Consider the following 13,618-nt stretch of genomic DNA (forward strand, 5'->3'; position numbering starts at 1 on the left):
TTAGCCGGTGGAAGCTCTACCCTCTTTAGCCCTTGTCTCTTGCTGCTTCAATCCCTATACAGGTTGTTGTTTCTGTTTCTCTTACTGCCGTCTGTGAAGCATTAACATTATCACAGGAACAAAACAGAAAAATAAGCCATGCGGGGATCGCGCTGCATCCCCACCTTCCACGCTTTAGATCTGCAAACAGCTCTCCAGACACCTGACTGCGAGGAACACAAAGAAACAGCAGATGTCTTGAAAGCGACTCCGGGCTCCCGCGAGTCGATCGGAAGCTGCGATCAAGGCGTCGGAACAGACTCGCGCTCTCCTGGCCTTGGCCGGCGCGCAGCCACCACAGGCAGATGGAGGGTTCAGCGAGGAAGCTGGTCAGCCGAGACACAAAGCTCTCTCGGTGCATGAACACATGTCTATAGATTTCGTCTCATTTTAAACTTCTCAGGGTTATCTGAAGTTGAACGTGGAATCAAACCAGCGCTCCATGCCTAATTTTTAATGATCAAAGCCACGTGATTAGCCACAAACATGAAACACCACTCCACTCTTATAAATAATACCCTGACAGTGCGCGGCATAATGAACCTGAGAAGCAGAGAAAGCTAACGCTCATTAGCATACCGTTTGAAGCCCAGCCAAACGCACGACGAGCCTTCCATTATCCCAGAAGAGAGAGTTCATTTGCGCCAAGTGCACAAAGCTACAGTAGGTAGGTTAAATAATTAAGACGGGATCTTTTATTTAGAAACAGATTGGCTGCAACACGTTAATCCAGAGCTGTCATTGTGCCAACCAAGCGGCTTCCCAGCATGCCGAGGGGGTAATGTATCCATCGCCGCTGGCAGAGTGCAGGGTTCATCGTCATTGGATCATCACATCAGAAAGACTACTGGAATATTCTGCTCAAGTAGAAGTGCTGTTACTTGATTGAACTTGTACTCAAGTGAAAGTAGCTCACTTAAAAAGTACTCAAACGGTGCTTTTTGACCAAAAGTAGCAGGAACTTCTCTTCAGGGAACTAAATGCTTCCTGTAGCCCACTGTTGTCGGCCTAAAGTCCCGGGAAGATTACACAAATCCGGCCAATGACGTATGGACAACCATATAAAGTAACTGCACTACACCGCCAGTCCTGTAGCTGGCGCTAAGAAGAAGATGAAGGCCAGGCAACAAAGATGATGCCATAAAACGCGACGAATGGGACTGTGTCATCATTTGTGCAACATTGCAGTTAGCCTGTTAGCATGGAGGAGATTCAGCTTGTGCTCAACAATCTCGAAGCACTATGATGACTGTGAGCTTGCAGCTGCAGTCATTTAAACATGGCAGATGAAATAGAACGCTGTCGGTACTTGACCAATCAGAAACGATCAGCACTGCAGGCCCCAACCTGAAAGTTCCTGGACCTTTGGAAAGTACTAACCCCCGATCAGGCTGACCTGCTGTCAAAAAAGCTCCTCAAGTAAAAGTTAGTTAGTTACTGGGCCCTATGTGAAGAGATGGACCTTTTGTCAAAGAGTAAGATCCTTTGTTTAACCACAAACAGCAGCTCTCTTCACAGCCACCAGACAACAGTAATTTCACCTTGCAGAACACGGGAGTTGTTGATGGTCTACCGCTGCCTCCATCAGTTAGTTTGTTTGTGCTATTGTAAATGGAAATGGACTTCACTTCTATCGGGCTTTTCTAGTCTTGCAACCACTATTAGTCTTGCGCTTTTACACTACATGTCACATTCACCCATTCACTCACACATTCAGAGGCAGTGGCTATTATGTAACGGCCCAACTGTCAATCAGTCATCTCATCCACACATCGTTGGCTATGCCACTGGGAGCAATTTGGGGTTCAGTGTCTTTCCCAAGGACACTTGGACATGTAGACTGAGGGAGCTGGGGATCCGACATTCCAATTGAAAGATGACCGACTCTACCACTGAGCCACCCTGTGTGGTGTTTTAATGAGTTAGTTTGGTTCCGAACTAACGACGTGTAATGAGGCAGCGGTCGACCAGCACGTTCCGTGTTCTGCAAGGTCAAATTTTTGTTAATGGAGTCTGGTGGCTTTAAAGAGAGCGATCTAACGGCTGTTTCTGATTAAACAAAAACTTCCCTGAAGGAGAAGTGAGTGAACCGTGAATGGGACAGAAGAGAGTTCAGAGGAAACGTCATCATTTCCGCAATGCTGCCGGACACCTGGAGTAACAATCTGAGCCTGTCAGTGGCAAAAACAAGCACTTCTAGTGGACGTACTTTGATCAGGCACAATTGCATATCACACATTCCATATCACGGCTACGGCAGAGGCCATCGACTGGACCGATTCCAAAAGTTTTTGTTCCTTATTTCGACACCTGGATTTGTAAAAATAGGGCCCAGGTTTAAGTCTGTGTGAAAGGTGGCGCTTCCTCCAAACTCTCTTCTGTCCCATTCACGGTTCACTCACGTTGGGCCCGGGTAGTTGCAGCCCAGCTCTCGTTCTTCGCTTCGGACTTAATGAAAATCGACGGCACCGCTGTTTTGAGCGAGTACTTGTAATCCGTTACTTCCACCTCAGTAAAACACATGATGCAGAGGAGTGTTCTAGGTAGCATGAGGGTGTACTTTTAAGGTTTGTTTCTTTCAACAGAAATCAATGTAACAACATGCAACTCAAATCCCACTTATTTGAAAGTCAACAGCAATTACACCCCGACTTGTGGCCGTAATGAAAACAAGCATTCCAAACAGCCGCTTTTAATGAAGTGGCGTCCTGATGAATAATAGAACGCGCTCCCCTTTGTCCGTCCTTTGGTTTCTGATCGATTTCAAAGGTTATCCCGTATCAGAGGGTAAAAGCTTCTGACCCTCGCCGTCGCGCAGAGGGCAGGAGCTTCTAATCACCAATTCAATTATTAACACTTCAGCGTTTTCTCACGCTATACATCATCCCTCCGTCCCACGGGGGGTATAGGAGGCGACCGGGGCAGAGATAAGACACCATGCTGTCAGTGACGGACGCACAAATGGAGTCATTTCTTCTCTATTCTCCGTCATTGTCTCTCTGCCCTTGCATCACCTGCCTCTCTCTCTTTAGGGCTCCAGTAATCAGCAGTGGAAGCCATACCCTGCCTATTGAAGTGTCAGACACTTAGATGAATAGATGAGTCCTCTCCCTGCACCTATAATTACCTGCAAGTCATCGAGACTCTTATCCCAAATGGTCCATGACGCCGCTGTAATACCGATGTTAAAAGCTACCGGGGTATATATGGTGAGTGCAATAACAGAGATAATGATGGAGACGTCCCGGCTCGCTCGAATGGATCCGTCCTTTATGCAAAACGTTGTTTGGATTTAATGCACGCTGGGAGTTGTTTTCTGAAGACACATGCAGCTCTCTGTTCTGATGCTAAGCTATGCAAAACCTCCGACTTTTCCTCACATTAGCAGCTGTAATCTTACAAAACAGCGCCTCTAAAGTAGCTCGCTGCTGCATAGATTATATTAAACAACAGTTATGCATAGTCAAAAATGTAAAGCAGTTGTTGTTTCACCCTTCGCCTAACAAATGAATGATTTATCTGAGCGACCAGGAACTAAATGCCTCAAGTCATCCGCTAATACAGGGTTTTCTTTTAGCAGAGATAATGTTAAACTGCACCGGGCTCGTCTGTACGTACAAACATATGCGGTCTTAAGTTCAGCTCCTACAGCCAGATTACTCTCACAGCAACAAACACGACCTTTACTTGACCTAATCTTCACTCATATGTCATAATGCAATTCCACATAGCAGCAGGCACGACAATGTAAAGGCACAGAAGGGCTAATGTCAGCTTATACTGAACTGTATTTACATGTTACTGAATTCAATCTATTTAATTAAGGCGTGTTTGAATATAATCCTGGTTACTATAAGCTGGTCTGAATGGTGGATTTATGCAGACATACAGTATAGTAGTGATCTAGTGTTGTATAGCAGAGGCCCTGTTTAGGATAAGATACTTTATTGATCCCCAAAGGGGAAATCTGGTTGTTGCAACAGCACGAAGACGAGTAGCAAGAAGGCAAGTACAAATAGGAATAGTAATAGATACAAATTCAATTAAATTAACTAAGAGATATATACAACTGGTATTCAAAAGTGACGGTATGGGATAAAGTCATATGTGGGTAATAGCAGCAACATTTAGCAGTATGTAATGGTGCAGTATAAAGTATGAAATATTGCACTATAAATAAGGTGCAATAAAAAAAGTGTCAAATAAATACAGTATGTTATATTACAGTATGTATATATAATGCAGTATGATATGGAATATTAAGTCTATAACAGTGTATATTACAGCAGCAGAAACAACATATCAGATGTAATAATAACCTAATATAGTGCAGTAGTATGGAGGTAAGAAGTAGTATGAAGACATAACAGTATATGGGAAGCTTACAATTAAAGTCAGACCAGTAGAGGGTCACTGAGGAGTTAAGGTGATGAGTCAGTGTCTGTTGGGGGGCTGTTCAGCAGGATGACAGTTCGTAGCTTCCACTGCTGCCTGACACGCTCAGTTCTGCACCTGGGTGGGATATTTACCGTAAAACTGTTTCTGGTATCCCAGAGAGAAGAAGTTTATTAATAAAAAAGTGCATACAATTTATTTCTAACTATATTTTAATTAATATTCATTTGAAACACATTCAAAACACACAAATTACAGCCTAACATCTGTTTTTCTGTTTTCTCCATGTCGAGTTTGCAATCCTGCTAGCAAAAAGAACCTTGAAAGGATTAGCTTCTCCTCGGCCATTGTTGTTGACAAAGTTGATATCTAAAGCCGTCTTGATTTTGTTTGGTTGGTGAGGGAGAAGTGACACTGACAATGCGGCGATGTTCCAAAAGTTTAACTATTTTCAACTGAGAGCGCAGCGAGGAAAAACAACTGATTACGGACCGTTTTTTGCGCCAAGCGCTAAAAATGCTAAACTTCAGTGCAAAAAGCACCGGTCATGGAAACAGGCCCTTATACACACTTTAATAAGCAGAAAAAAACTGCACCATTGATATTACAACATGATTTTGTAGCTTAAGGGTGTAACCACTTTTTCTGCTGTCTTAAAGGGGGGGGTATTAGGCTAATATCAAGCTTTATATTTCACTCTGTGATACCTGTGGAGTAGCTTAGCATAATTTACAGTTAGAAAAACGACTCAAGTCAGCTCTGTCCCTTTAAGAAACCCCGCCCACACAAGCCAGCTTTCTTCTGCTTGCCCAGCTCTTGTGACATCATAAAGTGCGGCATGTAGAAAAAACTGTGTGAACCCTGCCGTTCACAGCAGCCTGCAGACTGAGCTGAGAAGCCTGGGCATTACTCCAACATACTTTTACCTACAGATTTGAAACTTCACCCACGTTTAGTCTGGACATCCAACATTGTAACATTATATATATGTCTTAAAATGTGAAACAGCATAATACCCCCTCTATTTTAAGACCAATACGCCCCTGGGTGCAGAGACGGGTGCGAGAACATTTGCTACTTGCACAAAATGCTGAGCTGGACGTGGATATGACGACTGTTTTGGTTGGAAACCAGCAATAACAGCTTCGCTGTGCTGTGTGCTGCTTCGCTCCATTTATTAGATTCCAAAGACTTTTATTTCCAAAAAGCCCTGGATCATACATTTCCCACAATGCAACTTAAAAGGATATTTTTTAAAGCCTCTTCCACTTGTAACTCCTCATGGCTTTCCATCTTCATAGCCCCAGTTGGAAGACACTCTGCTTTTAATTTAGCGCTTTGAGCAAAACTTTCTGTTTAAATTTTGATTCTAATGATTTCTCGTGGTAATTTTCGAAAGATCTGATCTGCAGAAAATCATTAAAATAACATTTTTCTCTCAAATATATGAAGCGGAGCGGATAGCATACATCAGTGAAGTTCTTCTTCTTCCTCTCCAGGTTCTCTCTCTGGGTGCAGACGTGCTGCCTGAGTACAAGCTCCAAACGCCGCGTATGGACAAGTGGACCATCCTTCACTACAGCCCCTTCAAAGCGGTGTGGGACTGGCTGATCCTGCTGCTGGTCATCTACACGGCCATCTTCACCCCCTACTCCGCCGCCTTCCTCCTCAACGACATCGAGGAGCAGAGGAGGCGGGAGTGCGGCTACTCCTGCTCGCCGCTCAACGTGGTGGACCTGATCGTGGACATTATGTTCATCGTGGACATTCTCATAAACTTCAGGACCACGTACGTCAACATCAACGAGGAGGTGGTGAGCCACCCGGCCAAGATCGCCATCCACTACTTTAAAGGCTGGTTCCTCATAGACATGGTGGCCGCCATCCCGTTTGACCTGCTCATCTTCGGCTCAGGATCGGATGAGGTGAGTATTACTTTGTTTATCCAAAGAAAAAGAAACAAAGTCGACGCTCAGATGAAGGGAACATTGCAGTAGAAACTGTGGACTAATTAACTTTTGGTGTACACACAAGCACAGAGGCTCTGCTGTTATTTCACAACAGTGATTGTTGTCGTGTCATGACACGCGGCCGCGGCTCCAGCCGTCATATTTCCGAGCTGTTTTCTCCAAAGCTTCCACTGCTAAACCAATCTGACGCTCCGCTGTCACATCTGCTTCCCTCCGCTCCTCTTTTCATCAGAGCCAGACTGGAAGGCCGCGGGCCATCCGAATCAGTTAAAAAGGTCTCAGCCTCCCAAACCACTCTGCCTGCGAGAAACTACTTTGTTCTTGTGTGTGTGCGAGGGAGATGGCTGAGCAAGTTATCTAATGTTTGGAGAGAGCAGTTATGAGAGCGCAGTGACAACAAAAGACACAAATCTCAAAAGGAGCCTCGACTGTAGTGCTTCTTTTTATTACTCATTTTTCTACTTGACATTTGTCTCGTTCTTGAACATTTGTAACTTAAACTCCAACTGCAGGTTGATAAAGCTGCAACACCAGCCTCTTGCTTTAGTTTAAACATTATGGGAGAACTAAAGGATACAGAAGAAGAAGGAGATATCTTCTACAGATATTGTGATGTGATAATTCTTTTCTGTTCACATTACCCTGCTTCGTGCCATAAGCACCAACCTGAGGAGAAGTGACGTGGTGAGTCAGAATAGCAGGGCTATCTGTTTAGAGCGCCGTATATTTGTGAATTAAAATATAGATATTTGGCGCCCACCTATCGATAATTATATTGCACAAGTCAGGATGACGATATAGCAGCATAGCTGTATCGATAATTTGTTCCACCTAGGGCTGTCACATTTTTCTAACCGCAGTGAAACACTAGCTCCCCCTTGTGGTTCGGTGGTTAACCGCCGCCTCAGCCCGCTGCCTGAGTATGTTTTAGTTTATTTAACTACAGCCCGTCCTCCAGACTGTAAAACATCGTCAGTATGAGTGGTGGAAACGCAAGTGCGCATCTTTAATTGTTGAAATGGAATCCGTGGTGACTGGCTAGTTGTTGTTGTAGCGGCTAAACTAGCATGTCGCGAGACTGCACGCGGGCTCGTCTGCGCAGAGGGTTGAAACAGCGGCGCTCTGACAGCCAGGTTTCTTTTGCTGATTACTGTGATTTTTAAAACGAGTTAGTTGGTCATAATGTATCGCATCGACACATGGGTGGTGAGTTTACTGCGTCCCTTTAGATTTTAATGTGCCAGAGAGGCTGGACCTAGCAACATCACTGGGTCTGTGATATAAAAAAATAACCGCGGTATTGAGGTCATGCAGTTACCGTGACAGCCCTAGTCCCACCCCTACAAATGATGCAATTAATGCTGCAAAGCCAGTCACAAAAATAGTAGCGTGGCAGCAATTTGACATTAACACCTAGCGTTAGCATCGCCGCACGTGATTACTGACCGCCTTGATGTTTGTTGTCGAACGCATTTGGCTGAGGAAATTTAGTTGCGGTAATAGCAGACACTAGCTAACACTACAGACCCATCATTTAGCGTTTCTATCATAGCTTTGAGAAGGATTAGGGACGTCCTAGCTAACGCTGTATACGCATGCTAACTGCTAACCATTCAGTGACCAACTGAAGTTCTTTGCTTCTTCCTCTTATCCTGACTAAGTTCGACTTACTGTTGAGGGCTGCACTGTGCTGATTATCCCATGAGCCTCTGTTGTAGGTGGAGCCATCGAGCTGTCAATCAAAATGTAAGTGGCCCCGCCCACAGGATCTTAAAAAATTGAGCAAACACCATCTTTTCTCATAGTTAGGAACATTAAGCTTTTACAGATGCTTAATGAGATGTCTCCAGAAGCTTTAAACTACCAGGAAGCTACCCCAAAAAAACCTCACACACACTGCAAACCTCCCAGATTGTTTTGTGTGTTGAGGTCGAGGCCCCGATGTCGCCCCGTGTGCTTTGCCGAGTCATTATTTACCATTAGGTTCGTGCTCCTGTGAGGGACTCCATGGCTGCAGGCTGGCAGTGAGTGACAGGCGGAGAAAACAGAGCAGACAGCTGAGCGACAACACGGCACAATGTATGTCCTCGTCATACAGCTCGATGACTGGTGCTCTGACAGAATGTGTGTTCTTGTCACAGCTCGTGTCAGAAGCGCACAGCGACAGGACGAGAACAACAGAATGTCGTATTTTTAGCTTCCTCCGATCATGATCAGAAACTGAAAATAACACATCTTAAAGGCGGGAGCTAAAAGTGTACATGGATGTGTTATTTTAGCTCTTTGTGCAGCGACAGGAGCTATTTTTAGACTCCATCTCGTGCACCTTTGTTGCCTGGAAACCGTCTCTGACAATATGTTAGATTTTTTCTGCTGATTTCATTAGAAACACGGCAGGTTGACTTTTCCTGCGATTCTCAGCGAGCGTCGGGTTTCAGCTCTGCGGGCTGGCAGATGAGAAGAAATCACGCGCGGCCGAATTTACCTACAAGAGTCATCAAGCTCCTCCGTCATTTTCATATCAACGTCCTGTTGCGAGAAGGTTATTTGCCTATCATGTCCGCTCTCGCTCGTACAAACTGTTCAGGCTGTTGCAAATTATGGAGGCAGAACCCAGAATTTAAATCGTATTTTCCTTGAATCCAGGGCAGGGTTGATTTATGCACATAAACAAGAGCAGCAAAGAGCTTTGAAGTAAGCCGAGAGACACACGAGCGGTGTTGGCTTATTATGAGTGGATTTTTGGAGGATCAGTCGCCCTAAATGCTCAGAAGGAAATATCTTTAAACACTTACCTAAAGTCCACAGTGTTGGGCCTCATTTGTTGTTAATGAAGCAGTTCCTCCGAGTGGATCACTTGGGATTGTGATTTGCATCTCTGGGCGACATCGTTTTTTGTGCTCTCACATATTTAAGCAGCTTTTTTTAATTTGAAGTAAATTACTTTATTGCTTTTTATTGTTCTTTTTCTGGTTTTAAACTAAGGATGGGCATTTGAAGGCATATCAATATTCCATAAAAAAAAAAAAATCGGATATCAGGTTACAAAAAAAAAATGTAAAAAGTATAGCGCACTCATGATGTAGCCTGTAGCGGACCAACTGCGTGGGTGTGGTTCAGTGGGGGCCCCCTAATAAGCTACGTTTCAGCCATAGGGCCCTATCGTACACCCGGTCCAAAGCACCGTGCCGCACAGTGCTGTTTCTCACCGGAGCAGTCTGCAGGGCTTAAAGTACTCCGGCGTGTAAAAAAGAGTCCACATGGGATTTGTTTTTGACGTGGTTTAACCAATCGTCTTCAGTGAAGTAGAGGGGGAGTTCCACCTACCAATGGTGTGAGGCCAATAAACAAGTGCTAGCCAATCAGAGGCAGAGTAGGGCGGGTCTTGTCAAGAAATGTAAGTGTGGTGTGGTAGCCCAGCAACTCGGCTTTTAAACAATGGAACGAAATTATGGAATTAAACCTGGCGAAGATACAGCCTTACTCGAGACAGTAGTTAAGAACAAATGGCGCTGGGCATGGACAGAGGAAAATGGTGGAGACGGGAAGACGTTCAGCACTCGGTGCCACAAGGTGTGCCGGGAGCGCGTGTTCGAGGAAGTTAATGTACAGCAGCAACTTGTTCGTCATGAATGCCAGTCACAAAGCTTCGGTCCGTGCACTCTGTCATACAAGTACGTTACCTGGAACGACGTCTACGGCTGCCGCAGCGTCTTCAATGACCGACCGTGTTTGCGACCAAAAATTCACAGCAGAACATGATTGGTCATCCACGATGGCGCAGCCACTTTTCAATCTGTGTAAAAAAAAAACTATCTGAAGACAAAAACTGTGTATTTCAAATCAGCATGCCTGCTATTAAAACATACATGGCCTTGCCCTGGAGTTTAGTCTATCTGATGCTATGTTTTCAGTGAATATTTATGAAGCTATTAGTATTATGGCCAGTTCACAACGCTCTCTGTAGCCACTTTCCCCTGGTCAATAAACCCGCTAACAACCAGCTTCTTGCTTAGTAGGAAAATTCACAATCGACCCGGGGCCAATGCAGTATTTTATTGTGACAGCTATTTTAGATTTAGTCTTAATCAAAACACTTCAGTCCAGGTTTAGTCAATAAAAAGTCTTCATATCCAGAATGCATTAGAGAACTATCTTTCCATATATCAATTATCGCTGTATCCTGATATAACCCTGCTGTTCCCGCCCCTACTTTGTCTGACTTGTAAAATGCTGCATTGTTTTTGCTCTCAGTTAAGACAGACTGTTCTGAAACGCTCCTGCACAAACCTGCAGCAGCGGCTGAGCTAAACAAAGAAGAAAGAGGAGGCAGGTTTCGTTGTAACAAGCAGCCCCCTCAGTCTCACTTTTGCCCTGCTGTGCCGCACACAGTCAGAACAGACACACGGATGTCTTTTAAATTCTGTGCGCTCAGATAAAAATACAGCTGCGCTCGCTGTGTTTATCTGCTTTTTAGGTTAGATGAATAAGCAAAACAATATTGATGGCTTGTTCTGTGACCAGAGCGGACGTGGTGCGCAGAGGGAAGGGGACGAGTTAGCTTGTTTTACAAAGCGGTGCATTATTTATATCCATATCTGTGGATGAAATGTTGTGCCTTCACACAGAGGGCCGTCCCGACAGTGATATCGATATCAGGCGTCATCCAGTTTTGTCTTGCTTCATTATTGACAGTTTACTATGTGCCAAAGCAAACGGCAAAAACAACAAACCAACCAACCGACTGACCATGCTCAACACTGAGCAGGAAGAACAACAACCCACCTCTTTCTTGCTCTCCGCAAATCACAGGCATGACATCCTGCGCAGATCACTGTCATAGGTACCATAGTTGACGTCTCTTACGCGTCTTTCATAACGCTACTGACATTCAGGAAAACTCAGTTACCTCAACAGACCGGGCTTACCCTCGACCCTCTTTGTAGCACACCCTTCAACGTGTAAACAAACCACGCAGTGAGGACAGCGACTGTCCGTTGCTACACGATGCGACGTGATATCTGACACTCGCATGCCGTGCGGTGTCGCGATGTGGACCCACTGAACACAAACCCCCATTCATTTTGTTTTGTGACTGATTTGCTGCTCAAGCATGCTGGGATACCTAGCGACGCACACCAGGCAAGCGGCGCCACATTTTGACAGCTTTCCTTCCTAATTTTGTCACAATCATGCATTTAAACAAAACGGTGATATGGATATCACGCCGCTAAAGCCGCTTTTCCGCCAGTCAAAAAACCCGTTAACACACAGCTTTTTAGACCCGGGTAATTATCGCCTTGGCTCCGGTGGGCGTTGATGGGAACATAAAACCCGTGTCGACACGCTAATCTCCGCCCCCTTTCCGGCACGATGCTATGCTCCGTCGGTAACTTCTGCGACTCCTCGTCATCGCAGCTACAAATTCGGTCCGAGCAGCGCTCGAACATCGTTCCAAATTTGTCGGCGCCGAGATTAATAAATAGACTGAATGAGTAATAGATGCAATAAAGACCTAACCACCGTAGCATCTTCACTGTTTACTAACCCTGTTTCTGGCGCATTTGTGACGTCAGATGGTGACGCAGCAGAAAAGAGACCGACAGGAGTATACTTCACTGGCAATGGGAAAAGAGACAGAGAAGCATCTATAAGCAGGTCTTCCCGGGTCTGAAAAAACCTGCGCCAACATGCTAATTTCGATGGGACACGGGTAAAAGTGACCCGGGAGGCTGGGCGGACACCAGTGTAGGCGAATTGATCGCATGCAATGGGTCCACGCTGTCAGCCAGGCCAGTCTCTATTCCCCCACTGCGGTGGTGACGGTCACTGGGTCCACCCCGCAGTTGGCGTCACATAACCGCCGTATCGGAGACATGAGGTTACCGTCACCGCCCTGGGCATAACTCTGGGTCTGCAGCCTCTCAGCTCTTCAGAACTGTTCAGCAGCTTTACCTCATTGTTTAGATTTTAAGGCACAGTCTGCTCTCATCTGTGCTGTTTTCTGCCACATCAGGCAGCTGTTCTCGCTGAGAAGGCTTTATCACTGTATCTTATTAACCCAGTAACAGAAGCAGGGAGAGACTGAACAGAGAGGCAGGTATTTCCTACAGGAAGTAGTGTGGACCAAAGGGAACACCTGCTGTATTTGATCCTATACTGTGTCCATGTGCGTACGTTCAAAGGTCCATCACAGCCTCTCGGTGCTCTAAAGTAGCCGAGCGAGCCGAGAAAGCCACAGCGGCAGATGGCCAGAGGGATATTCTGTGGATATGTTTTCTACAGCTGCTTCCTAATGGCAGCTTAAGCCTCGCTCCTCAGACTCGAACGCCTCCGACTTACTGTAAGTCCAGATTTTAATCAACATGACCGCGTGGGCCGCGTCGTACGGCAGGTGCTGTGTCATCTGACTGAGTCAAGGTAGCGCTCGCTCTCGGGCCGCGTTCCCTGGATAATTTAGAGCTCATCTGTTTCTGTGTATGATTCATTCGCTGCTCGCTCAGTTGTCAGCGAGCGCGCCCCGCTCGGGCCGGATGCGCCGCAGTGAATGATGGCGGTGATTTAGGGGTGAGATTGGGAGGACGGAGGCTCTTTAATTGACCCATCAGAAGCAGCTAGAGCGCTCTCCCTCACCGTGATGGAGACACTCTCTCCCTCATGAATCATCAGTCCTACTCTCTTGTTCCTGCTCGACTTTGAATGATCTCAGTATCTCACCTGTACATGAAGCCTCAATAAGCAGGTGAAGGAGTGAGGAAGCGCAATTACTGCAGGAGGCTGCCGTAATGATTTCCCCCGCGACATTAAGATAATTGTCAGGCGCGAAAGGGAGCGGTAGGACCTATTAGCGATCTCTAAGTCTCACTTATTGTGTTTACCGATCGCGGCACACTAATAGATCAGGACTTGTGTCATGTCTGTGTGCCTCCCCAGCTCCCCTGTAGTCTGCACATTAATTTAGTCAGACTGGAACATTAAGACGGTCGGATTAAAGGGCTTCGATTAAACCGAGCAGAAGGCAGCGTGTGTACATTATCATGTATGCAGCTCTGTGCGTTTCATCCCACTGGCCACCCTAGAGACTTCGACAAAGCTTCAAGCTGCTAATACTTCTACTTCCTCTCTTCGACGCTGATTTCCCTCGCAGCCAGTTACTGGCTTTCGCGATCCGCAGAGCCGAAGGCAGCTGCGTCTTAGTCAGCGAGGCCGTGCTG

At 45.8% G+C, this 13,618-nt stretch overlaps 1 protein-coding gene across 1 annotated transcript in view; it reads left to right on the plus strand.

Moving 5' to 3' along the window:
• Nucleotides 1–13,618, plus strand: part of LOC138603722 (voltage-gated inwardly rectifying potassium channel KCNH7-like) — an 85,687-nt gene that overhangs the window by 46,417 nt on the left and 25,652 nt on the right. The window contains exon 7 of the mRNA XM_069675618.1: nucleotides 5,934–6,359. Within this exon, the coding sequence (XP_069531719.1) occupies nucleotides 5,934–6,359 (426 nt within the window). The remainder of the gene's footprint in view (nucleotides 1–5,933; nucleotides 6,360–13,618) is intronic.

The sequence above is a fragment of the Semicossyphus pulcher genome, unplaced genomic scaffold, assembly GCF_022749685.1.
Source record: "Semicossyphus pulcher isolate SPU_LCO1_2020_fin unplaced genomic scaffold, fSemPul1.0.p SCAF_24, whole genome shotgun sequence".
NCBI lineage: Eukaryota > Metazoa > Chordata > Actinopteri > Labriformes > Labridae > Semicossyphus > Semicossyphus pulcher.